The 12,417-nt window shown below is 49.4% G+C and overlaps 1 protein-coding gene across 1 annotated transcript in view; it reads right to left on the minus strand.

Moving 5' to 3' along the window:
• TTC23 (tetratricopeptide repeat domain 23) overlaps positions 1-12,417 on the minus strand; it is a 48,538-nt gene that overhangs the window by 12,555 nt on the left and 23,566 nt on the right. Inside the window, exons 8-10 of the mRNA XM_006924138.3 lie at positions 11,823-11,928; positions 5,566-5,693; positions 3,035-3,184 (exon numbers count right to left, since the gene is read on the minus strand). Of these exons, the coding sequence (XP_006924200.1) occupies positions 3,035-3,184; positions 5,566-5,693; positions 11,823-11,928 (384 nt within the window). The remainder of the gene's footprint in view (positions 1-3,034; positions 3,185-5,565; positions 5,694-11,822; positions 11,929-12,417) is intronic.

Consider the following 12,417-nt stretch of genomic DNA (forward strand, 5'->3'; position numbering starts at 1 on the left):
CAAACCTTTGAGCACAGGATGCTCTTGTTCAAACGAAATCTCACTTGGAAGCCCGCGTGTGTGACAGAGGATGGTGTAGGGAGGACCGCACAACACAGACGGCCTGGCTCGAATCCCCCGGTGACTCGCAGCTCGTCCCTTCGGCCTCAGTTTCCCACTCTGAGAGGCGCCCGCCTCGTCAGGGTGACGCGGGGCTTAAATATCTGTGCGCACGTAAGTCGCTTAACACAGCGCCAGAGACGCGACACTCACCCGTGGAAGCGGGTGATGGGGAAACACAGAGACCAGCGCCCTGAGCTCCCCTTCTACCTCTTCCTTCACCGTGACGTCTCTGGCACATGTGCGATGCTCAAATGACCTCTATCAAGCTAATGTTTAGTACATGTCTTCCTGGCTAGACTAGAACGTCTCGCACAGACAAGGAGCACCTTTGTCTGCGTAGCTTTTTCCCTCGGGTCTGCCTAGCACAGCGACTGGCCCAGAGAAGGTGTCCAATAACTATTTCTTAACTAACTGATGTTAGATACATGTGTCATCTCGTTAAAAAATAGGTACCGAACATGTTACCAGATCTGGTGCCTTTTGCAGCAGAATCAGAAAAGTCAGGAAAAGAGAAAAAAAGCTTGACTTATAGGACAGCCCACTCTGAACGGAAGTTAAGTCTTTGGGTTTGGTCAGTTATGTTACTTAGAGGTTCCCTGGTTTTCTTCATTTTAAAACGAATTAATGTTATGGAAAAACAACACGACAGAACTTATCGAATACATTTAAAGCAATAAGCAAATACATAGCCTAAAACACTTAAATCGATAAAAATGAGAACAAATAAAATCTTAAACTCAAAAAGATACGGCAAAAAACTCCAACGAAGTAAAATAAAATAAAAGAAGTCACAAGGAAAGAAATAATAAAGATAAAATCAGAAATTAATGAAATTGAGAATAGGAAAACAAGTGGTCCATGGAATTAAAATCCTGGTCCCCTAAAAAAAAATGAACAAAACAGAGAAACCACTAACTAACTAATTCAGTCAATAAAAAAGTGGGAAAATCCAAATATAAAACTACAACTGGGAAAATGACTATTCAAAAAGTAGAAATTAAAAAGATTCTTGTGACTACTTTGCAAATCTCTGTATGAATCAGTCTGAAGTATAAATGAAATAGTTACCTAGAAAAAAACAGTTTTCCAAAATGATCCCATTAGAGGTAGAAAGCTTCAACACACCAATTTTTTTTGTAGGAGAAATAGAGAAAATCGTCAAGAGATTTCTCCATAAAAAAGCCTAAGGAGTTTCATAGGACATACAAACCCTCAAAGACTCGATAGTTTTCATGCTGCACAAATTTCTTCAGTGCATAGAATATAAAAATAAACTTCCAAATTATTTTTATGAAGCAAACACACATTGACATTTAAACGAATATCATTTACAAATATTGGTGCAAAACTCCTAAAATAAATATCAGCAAACAGAATCAACCTCACGTTAAGAAGATATTTCAATATAATAACTAAGGGGATTTATTCCAGAAATGCAAGTTTGGTTCGATACTATAATAAATAATACACCATATTAAGTGATCTAAGAAGAATCACCTAATTATCTCCACTAATGTTGAAAAAAACCTTTGATAAAATCCAACACTTAGTTCTAATAAAAAACCATTCACGGAAATAGAAAAGAACTGATATTTCTTTAATACAATAAAATAGATAAAAGTTAGCCCTAAAGTCAGCATCTACTAAAAGGCAGAATTGCTAGAGGCATTTCCACTAAGATCAAGAACAAGATCAAGAGCTTTTATCTCCACTCATTACTTATTACTGTACTGGAGGTATGAACCAATGCAATTAAACAAGAGAAGTCAATTAGAGCCAAAAGAATTGAATAACATAAAGTAAAACTATTTGCAGATAACGTAATAGGATATCTGGAAAACCCAAGAGAATCAAGCCTCGAATTAACTCAAGCAAGAAACAAATTAAACACAGTAGCAGAATACAAAATAACAGAGAAACCAAGAGTCTTCACATACACAAAAATAACCAGTCAATATAATAGTGGATACGACTCCATTTATAATGGTATTAAAGGAGATAAAATGCTTAGAAATCAACCTACTAAGAAATGTGCCAAACCTGTAAAAGGTACACTTTAAAATGTGTCTAAATAATACATAAGTAACATCAACAAATACAAAGATATCCCTTGGGTAAAATGACCCAACATCATAAAGATACCAGTTCTCCCACAGTTTGTTTACGAATAATGCAATCCTCTAAAAATTACCATTAACCTTTGTATGCAGTTAGACAAGTTGATACTAAAATTCACATGGAAAATACACATGCAAGAATACTTAGAAAACCTGATATTCAAAGGGGAGAAAAACCATGAGGGGTGTGTAGTCCTGCCAGATATTAAATCATGCTATGAAATCTCTAAATTTAAAACAATAAGGAACTGGCATTCGAATAAACCAAGATCGGCGGAATAGAAGAGAAATCCAGAAATGACTCAAATCCTGTGGAAATGTAGGATATGAAGGTGTTATCCCAAATCGCTGGAGCATAGTAGGCTCTTTAGTAAACAGGTGCTGGAAAACGGGGTACCCGTTTGGAAAAAAGATCCCATTAACTCCACACCTCACACCATCCACACGAACAAACTCCAAGTCAAAAAAGAAATAAATATATAAGTACTAGAAGAACACGCAAATTCCTCTCCAAACTGGTGTACGGAAAGAGTACGATAAAATAAAATATGGATCAATTACACTACGTAAAAGTTAAACACCATTTGCATGACGTTTATAAAAAAATAATTGATGATGCATTTAAAAATGTACTTGTAGAAGAGGATTACTATAGCTTTTACCCCAAAAGTGTTCATTTAGATCAACCGCAAAAGCGATGTCCTCTTACCTAAAAAAGGCTCATTTAAACAGAGGATGGGGGCAGGAGAGAAAGTGGCCCGTGAGGAGGGATGGAGGTTTTTTCTGGCGTTAGTACTCACTCCGTCCAGACTTACTTTCCTCAGCTTCTTCTGGGCCCTGCTGTGGTTCCCCTGCGCCAGGTCAGCCCTGCTCAGGAGGCGGTACGTCTCTGCCACCTCAGCACTGAGGTCACCAAACACTGCCACTTTGGCTCCCAAGGACTCTCTCAGGATGGAGGTTGCTCTCTGCGAAAGGATCAGAAAGCTGTCTGGTTAAAAAGTTCAAAGGCTGATAAAAATCGGTGCCGCTTAAGAAAATGATGTAACTCGCGTGTATTTTCACTTTTTAGGGGAATGGGTTTGGGGAGCATGTCTCGGGAGCTGAGCCTACTTTCCTCTGGTTAAATAAGAGACAGAAGTCTATGGGGTGGGGGGAAAGGTGTGAACTGTGAAGAGAGAATGCATAAAGGACACCTGGAGGAAAGTTACCTCGGAAGTTATAAGAATCCATTTCGGTTGAGTAGTAAGAAAAAACGCTAACAGGGATGGTGTCCTTTGTGTGTCAAAAACTGTGCTAAACATTTTACGTGTGTGAGCTCATTTCATTCTCAGCCTCCCTTAGATAAGCACAGTTTTAATCCTCATTTGACAGAGGAGGAAACTGAGGCACAGAGCTGTCGAGAAATTTGCTCAGAGTCTGACAGCTCGTCAGTGGCAAAGACAGACTCTGAAGCCGACTAGTGATTTTAATCGTTTTTAGTCGCAGAGTCTTCTTCCTCTGTGCAGTAACATGTTTACACGAGTGAAAACTCGTTTCCTGGTGATTTATCTGTTTACAGAACATGCAAAACATATTCCAGTGTTTTCTATTTCTCATAAGAAATCGTTTATGAAACCAAAAGCACACTTGATAAAAAATTAAATGTCTTTGACGTTTTGTTCCGTTTGTCTAATTTATTTATACTAACATAGAACAAAAATGAGTTGGTTAGAAACCAGTATCTCCTGAAATTAATCTCTTCGATCAGACACCGAGACGTGGAGAGGGAAACCCCTGTGAGTCGCTCTCCCAGGTTTTTCCTGAAATTCTTCCGAGATCATCTAGCTGAAGGCGCGATCACAGCCGCAGAGCACAATGCCGAGTTCAAGAGGCAAGTAAAGCAGGAACCGGTGGAAGACGCTCCCCCATCACACAGCCCTGACGGCGCCTGGACAGCGCCCCGCGGACAGAAGGCGCTGGCAAGGGCTGGACTCCTTTCTCCGGCGATAACATGAGTTTGGTTGGGGGGTGTGGTGGGAAAACCGCAGAAAAGGCGCTGACGAGGTAGAAATAGTGTCTTAGGTGGGAAAAGGAACCGCTGCCCGGGCAGAGACACTGCGTAAATTGGGAATGTGCGCCCCACCTTGGCAGGTGAGGGCCTTGCCTAATGCTAAAGTCCGTCACGCCCCGTGTACCACGTCCTCTTCCAGCGTCTGTGACCAAGGACCCAGCATTGCAGTGTTGGGGTTGGCAGCTTTTCTGTGGGAGTGGATTTGCGGCTGTGAGGAGCCAACGATGGAAAGAAGAGCCAGACTCCTTTTCCCAAATGAAACTTTCGATGCTATTCGCAGGAAACCAGAGAGCGATGTCATGAACTTGAGTGGCAAGTCGAGATGGCAATGGATGAGATGCCACACGGCTTTGGAGGAAACAGACCGTGTCAGTCTCCGAGAGTTGGAAGAGATAAATGAAGAGGTGGAAAGAATAATAAAACAGATGGGCTGAGAAGCGGGCGTGGGAAACCGGGAGCACATGGCACGTTCGGGGCCAGGGAGCGGATGGATCTGACTGCGCAGAGAAAACAGGAAGGGGAGCTGAGGCAGGTGAGGCGGGGTCACAGGCTGGGCTGGTGGCGGAGGGCCTTTGTGCCACAGCCAGGAATTTCGATGTCCTCACCAGAAGAAAAGTCAGAGAAAGTTCTCGAGTGGCACAACTAGAAGATAAAGCCACCCAGACAAGAGCCACCTTACTTACATTTCACTTTAAAGGGCGTTTTCCTCCCCAGAGATCACATTCGTGTGAGTGCAGGGTGCTGGCCCATGGGCAGGCTGTGACCTCATTTGGAGTGGTCTGAGCACAGCCCCTTGCTCGTCTCTGGGACTGTCCTCGGGCCCAGCCCTTGCTGGCCGACCTACCGTGAGAAGTCCGCGCCCAGGGTGAGAACAGCGCAAGGCTGCCACGTGTGGGTGGACGAGCTGTGCCAGGCAGCAGGGCGCCAGGCATGGGGATAAACAGGGTCGACCCCCAGCCGTGTCTTGCCCTCCAAGCACGTGCTCTGGCACAAGCCACACCCCAGCCACACCCCAGCCAGAATGAGGTGGCGATAACCTGGCTCTGTCCACTGGCTGCTCAAGGCTTCTAGTCCTTCAGATCCTGTGTGGGTGACCACGATGTCACATTCTCATATTCCCAAGAGCGAGTATCTGGGAGTGGCCTGAGAGTGGCCGCATGGCCTTTTTACCCATGTCCCTGTGGAGTCTGTCACATGCCTTGCACATAGTAGCTGCCTACTGGATGCATGCAGAGCGAAGGACTACAGTATCTGCCCGTGTAAATAACCAGTCAACTGTGGTCCCTAGTCACTTACCTCTTCCTGTCCAGTGACTTGTAGAAAATGGCAATATTCATCTTGAATGGAAAGAAGCTTGGCTTTTCCCGTCCCTTCGGCATCTTTGAAACTAGCCATGCTCTCTTGAAAATACTGCTCAGCCACATCTGAAGAAAAGCATCATAATGCCAACTTTGAAAACCACTCACAGATTTGCAATGGAAGCAGAATAAATATGCTTTTAGTGGTGCTGAGCTATTTAAAAACGCTAAGCATTTGGAAAAGAGGACACAGCTAGGGAGACTGTCTTTTGCCCATTCGTCACCTGTTTTATCAGAAAAGATTTGGGTCTCAGAAGGATACGCTAATTTACCTTCCTCGGTTTTTCATACGCCTTGGCTCCCCCAGTGATACAGTAAGCAAAGTTCATGCGAACCACCCCCCGGACCCGAAGATGGGTAAGTTTTCAGGTTGATGAAGCCCCTCTCCTTCCACGGGGGCCTGTCCACTGCTAGACCAGCAGGTGCATTTCTGGAGTATCACTCAACATTTTCTCTTGGTAGGAGAAAATTCTACTGCACAGAAAGTGTTTACATCTCTTCTTTGTAGCTGACTCACGGGAGAAAACATTACAGATTTAATGCCTAAGCCATTAGCTCTGGCTGCTTTGATAATCTGACGGCAGCGAATGTGGAGATGATGTGGCATTTACTTTGTTGACTCTAAAAGCATTGCGGAGATGGACATTCCCTGCCGAAAAATGAATGAGGACATTTAGGAGTGAAGGACTCTTGATGTTTTCATTTTTCTGTCCAACTGGGAATTAACCAAAGAATGGAACCGAGCCTTTCTTTTAAAGTGAGCATCTGTCCGGGTCTCAGCCTTGTTCCCCCGGAGAAATGCTCCCACTGAAGACCCACAGATGGGTGTGACACAGGAGGGAGTTGGGGCTGAGCGGGCAGGGGCTGACTTCGAGACCCTGGCCTTTGGCAGAAGAGGTGGTCCATGCTCTGATAGAGGAGGAGGCCAACGGGGATGGGAAGCACTTCCTCGGTCTCTCAGACATGGGTGGACACAGCCTGCTTGACCCCTTGCTAGCTCCTTTGCTGTCATCTTCTCCCACCTCTTAGTATTCACATGCTGACTAACTGCCCCCCGCATGAAGCACCCCATTTTAGCTGGTCCCCTCAACCCGATCGCCACACGCTCCTTTCCCTTAGTGGAGCTGATCTCACAGGGATGCTGGGAGAAAGGAAGCTGTGCTGCCTAACTCAGACTAGTGTGTAAATGACTTATAACCTCTGACTCAGAGAGACCTTTCATATTGCCCAAAGGGAACGCTCGTTAGCACGTATGGAACTCTGGAAGAGGATGGAAGCGAGGGAGGAAGGGAGGAGAGGGAGGAAGGAATTTACTTCCTTCATTTAGGAGTCCTGAGCTTCTCTAAAGGTCAAGGTTTTTCCCATTTGCGTTCCTGAAAGGCGGGCGAGGACGGGGAGGGGCCTGGTTCCCCAACAGCTTTCATCATGTACCAGCTGAACATGTGTCAGACACCACGTCGGGACCCTCGTATCGCAGGACAGCCTGGGGACGAGGAAGTTCCAAGGACCTCCACGGTGGGTGCCTGTGAGACCACTGCCATCTTCACCCAGGACACGGGAAAGCTCCCTGACTGCGGGACCCTGACTTATTCCCCTCCCCTCTCCGACCCCCCAAATTGACTTTCTGAAAGACGAGCCACACGACTAGCCTTGGAGGGGAGAACAAATGCGTCCTATCGCTACAGCTAAGGAGCGACTCCCCGACAAGCAGTTTGTTCTCTTGGGATCCCCAGAGAGAGATTGGAGGTCACAGCAGGGCGGGTGGGACGCCACCCCTGCAGCTGGGTGTGGGTTCGCAAAGAGCCAGCAGTTTCAGCGCTGGTACACATGGCCAGCCTTAACTTTAAAAAACCTCTTCTAGAATCCTCTGTAACCTGACGCTGCTGGCCCGGGCAGGAGATGAGGTCATTTTCTAAAGCACAGGAGCATGACTGAGCTTGCAAATCTGAGCCCTCACGGCACAGGTGTTCCAAGGCCATTAACCTTCCCTTATTTTCAGTCCAGCTGAATGCTTGGGCTGTCTGCAAGGTGGGGCGAGGGCAGAGCTGTGGCCGGTGGGCAGGGTGGGTGGCTTCAGGTCTCGAGGGCCCGCCGCTCTCTCTCCATCTGCATGTTCATATGAGGCAAACGGAAGCAGGATCAAGAGGAGCGCAGGGTGACAACTTGGGACACTGAGGGTCAGGAGGCTTTTAATTAAAATAAAGTCCAGGAACTCTGGGCTCATGTTCTTGAGGCTGTCCTAAGCAAGAGCTAGAACGCTGAGACAGCTTTCATGAAGCGGGAAGCCTGTGTGTACAGTGTGACAATGATCTTTTGCGACAGTCTCGGGAAACAGTCTGTATGCTACACTAACTGCAAAAGCATTAAGGACCTGCCCCAAGGGACGTGGAAATGGAGAGTCTCAAAGCCCAGCCTGGCATGAACTCAGAGGGGTGCTGTCACCCAGCAAACAAACAGCCTGACCCCACGTGGGTCCTGCTGGGGCTGCTGCACTGGCTCTGCCCGCCAGGCTGGGGACAGACGAAGGCCGGACAGGCTCTCTCCTCACGCCCTCAGGGCTCCACACTGGGGACCCTCTTCAGGGAGAGCGCTTTCACAGGGCCTAGACATGGCTTCCGGGGGTGGCAGGCCTGCTGCTTGCCAGCCCTGTGGTCCCGAGAAGTCCCTGGCATCAGGGGAGTGAGGTGACCAAGATGGCGCATGAGAGATTGGACATGAAGGGCCTGTTCACAGGCCTAGTCAGGGGCTCAGCGGCCGCAGGGACCAGCCCGCTCCACACATCCTCACCACCAGGAAGCTGGCGGGACCCCAGCCCTACCCACCACCACTCAGAGTCCCACTTGGGGACACCGGGTAGTGGTCAGGTGTCCAATAACCCCAGGCCTCGCGCCCCAGTTACTTTTCTTGGTAAAGTATATGTTTCCATACGCTGCCCGAAGAATCCACTCTGAAGCTATGTCAGGGTATAAATGGCAGGCTTCTCTGAGAAGTGCTGAACACACATTACCAGCCCGGACAAAGGCGAAAAGCTGGAGCTCGTGAAAGCGGCTGTCACCAGACACGCGCTGGGGGAGGGGTCAAGCCACCGGGCTGTCCTCAGACACCGAGCGAAGCGTGATGCGGTTTCGGTTCTGCCCCAGGCTGTCCGTCTGTGAAGACAGACCCAACGGCACAGACTTGGGGTGAAGAACAGGCCGCCCTTTGTACTCCCCCCATGGCCCTAAGAGCTGCAAAGCCCTGCGGCCCCACCTGCCCGTTCTCGGGGCTCCCTGGCTCCCTGGACCTGTGTGGAGGAGACCCCGTGGAGCCACTCACTGCCCGGTTCTCCAGTGTGGTGGGGTAGGCAGGGCGGGCCTCTGTCTAGGCCTCACTTTGCCTCCACCTTGCAGAGTGACCCTGGACACACACTGGACCCGTCTTCTAGACGGAGTGTGCTCTGAGGTGCCTTCTAGAAGGGGTCTGACCAGCGATGGTAGAAAACAGAGGTCCCTCTGGCATCGCCCCCACCCCCTCTCTGCAGCTTCCCTGCCGTCGCCTGGCCTGTGGAGCCCAGAGCCAGCGCGGATGCTGACCTCTGCATGGGGACCTCAGAGGCCGGCCAGACTCAGGCTGGCTGGGCATTTTGTAACAGGAAACGGCAGAGTAAGTTCTGAGGAAGGGCACACAGGGATGGAGGGCGTGGGAAGGCTGAGGAGGGAGGGAGATGGAGCGGGGAGAGTGAGGAGGGAGGGAGCGGGCGGGCGTGGCCAGCAGTGACCCGCACTCATTTCCAGCAGCAGAGGCGCCTAAGAGGGCCATGGGCAGGTGACCAACACCTGGCGTGGCTGCTCCCAGGTGGCCATGTTACCTGTCAGGGGCCCACTGGAGGTGACGCATGTGTATACCAGGGGCTGCCTACCCTCCAGGTCTCTAGGACACACAGGGCCCAAGGAGCAGGAACCAGCACGGGGGCAGGCTGAGAAGGTGGGCCGCAGGAGGAAAGGGAAGATGGTGCGGGGTGAAAAAGAGGACATTTTATCGAGATATACAGGGCCTCGTTTCAGACGCTCACACATTTCATGTCTATTGTGCAAAACGTGGGGACAGGCGTGCTTGTGGACAGGGAGCTTATCTGAGGAATGCACCCCGCGCTCACGAGCCTGGTCCACGTGGCCGGGGACCCCAGCCCGTGTCCCCGAGGCTCTGAGGGGCAGAGCCCATCGTGTCCTAATATCCGTGGACCCTGCAGAGCTCCTTGGCCCGCTAGAGCTCCAAACAAGGCCACCTCCGCTCGGCGGGCCCTGCCTCTCGGAGGTTTACACTGAGATGTACTTGGCTTCGGCCCATTTCTTTTTAATGTCCTTTAGGAGAAGAGTTATAAAGCCCAGGCCAGCGCCCTGAGCACTTAGCAGGGCTGGGAGAGCTCTTAGCACCAAGTTTGTCTAAGGCTGCTCCAGGATGCCCGCCAGGCTCAGGTCAGTGACATTCCAGGAGCGTAGATAGGGAGCCTTATGCAATCAAATCCTCCGTGACTTCTAGGGCGGTTTTGTCTGCATAAGGAATGCAGGGAAAGCACCGGGCAAAGGCATCAGCTTGATCGTGGAGCCTGAAACACACTGGCTTCTTGGCCGGTGGTGTGGGTTTTTTTTTTTTTCTGTCTGAGGGCAATGCCTTCAATGGGCATTCGACAAGGAGGCTACAGAGAATCCCCAAATGAGAGATCTTTCTCCTTAATGGTTCGTTTTTCAAAGAAAAAGTGTGCCCAGCACAGACAGGCGGAAGCAGAGGGGAGCGGAACTGGGACCCCCCGGGCACGTGGACCTGGCCGCTCCTCCCTCGCCCTGGCTTTGCCTCGCTCGGAGCCTGAAATACATTCGAGCTCCTGACCATCGATTACAAATTGATTCCAGATAACTGCGTCTTCTCTTGAAAAGGCAGATCTGCCAGCATCGGCCTGCCCTCCACGCAGCGGCAACTCGCTGTGGACAGGCGGCGGCTTCTCCCGTTAGCCGCAGGCCTCACCGCGCGACGTCGCCCCTCTCGCGTTACGGCCAATCGCGACCCGCAGTCTCGATGCCGTGACTGTTTTCTAATAACTACCCGCTCCACTCACGTCGCCTGTTTGGTTCCCATAAATATTTAGATTCTTGACTCCTGCTATTCCAGGAGATTCCGTCAAACGCGCATTGGCATTTTAAGTGTCTTGTTAACAGAAGCTGGTCAAAAGGTTGGTTTTTCAAAGGTTTTGAAATTGATTGTTATGTATGGAGTGTGCTAGAGAGTGGAAACTGGAAAGGTCACTTGCCTTTTCTCTCTGTCCCTAGACAGGCTCCTGCAGCTCTGCTGAGGAGCTCAAAGCTCCAGGAGACCAGAATGAGGGGGCTGCAAGGTGGGACGGACAGATGGACCGACACCGGTTTCCCTGTGCCAGCTCCTCCCCGGACTGGAGGCCCTGCCCGGCCCCGAGCCTTCCTGGTATCGAGTTTAACCTCGCTGGGACACTGGACTTTATTTTACTACTAATACAGAACTGTTTATCTGACATCTTGGAGTACACCCATGGGTCTTCTTTATGAATTCTACTCTGTTTCTGAATATTCTGACCAAAAAACAGAAACAAAAAAAAGAAGGCACTAGAATGTGTGTTCTTTATCAATAGGGCCTATTGTATGCTCTGATGCCAGGATGGTGAATTCCCCAAACCCGCCGGCCTATTATGTGGGGCTAAGAAAAACCTCATGAGTCATAAATGGCGACTTCCCTTTGGAATCCTGAAACTGTAAGTTCATCCTAATTGAAAGCTCAGCCCAGTGCGAGCCCGGAGGCCGGCTTTCCAAAAGGCCAAATCTGTTGCCACAGTAGCCCCGCAACAATCTTTAAAAATAGATCACCTTGGAAAGCACAGCAGATTTCCCTGTAAGCCCAGCACGGGTTCTCTGGGGCTCTTGACAGCTATGTTTGGATGAAGACTCTCTGTCTTTGAAAATAAAAGATGAGCAGAAGGCCAAACGGGTAGAAACGAAAGGACTCTGCCGATGCTAACGGAGTGGCCCAGCTACAGGTGACCGGATGAAGCCACGAGGGCTCTCCGAAGGGCCTGTCACAGCTCCGTCCCCCTGTTCACTCGTCCGAAGGCGGCAGGTTTACAGACCCAGATGGACGCGGGACAGGCAGAGTGCAGGCAGCGCCTGTCACTCACGGAAGTCTGGCTCTCACCCTGGTGCTCGGGCCTCCCGGAAGTGACAGCAGCTCGAGCGACACAGTGTGCGGACACCATCGCCTCCTCTGGAGAGGGCTTTCTGCTCAGGACGATGAGATGCGCCTGTCGCCATGGAAAGAAGAAACACTCTTGTTTACATGCTTGGCACAGGCAACAGGGAACTGACTGTTCTTGAAGTGATAAGCAGAAAGCCAAGGAACTTTCTAGCAAGCTGGACGATGTGATTTATGTGGAGGCACGATCCACGCTCGGGAGAGCTGGACGCAGATGGCCCGAGGTTGCAGCCGGCCCGTTACTAAGTCAGTCATTTAAAAGTCTACGCTCCTCTGAGGGCGGTGTCAGCAGGGGAGGGGGAAGGTTTCAAGAAGGAGGGAGGCAGATTAAAAAGTGCCAGTGCTGGAAGCATCCTAAATGCCCATCAACGGATGATTGGATAAAGAAACTATGGTTCATATATACAATGGAATATTACTCAGCCATTAAAAAAAAATGAAATCCTACCATCTGCAATGACATGGATGGACCTCGAGGTTATTATGCTGAGTGAAATAAGTCAGAGAAAGATAAATACCATATGATTTCACTTCACTT

This window comes from Pteropus alecto, unplaced genomic scaffold (genome assembly GCF_000325575.1).
Source record: "Pteropus alecto unplaced genomic scaffold, ASM32557v1 scaffold59, whole genome shotgun sequence".
Taxonomy (NCBI): domain Eukaryota; kingdom Metazoa; phylum Chordata; class Mammalia; order Chiroptera; family Pteropodidae; genus Pteropus; species Pteropus alecto.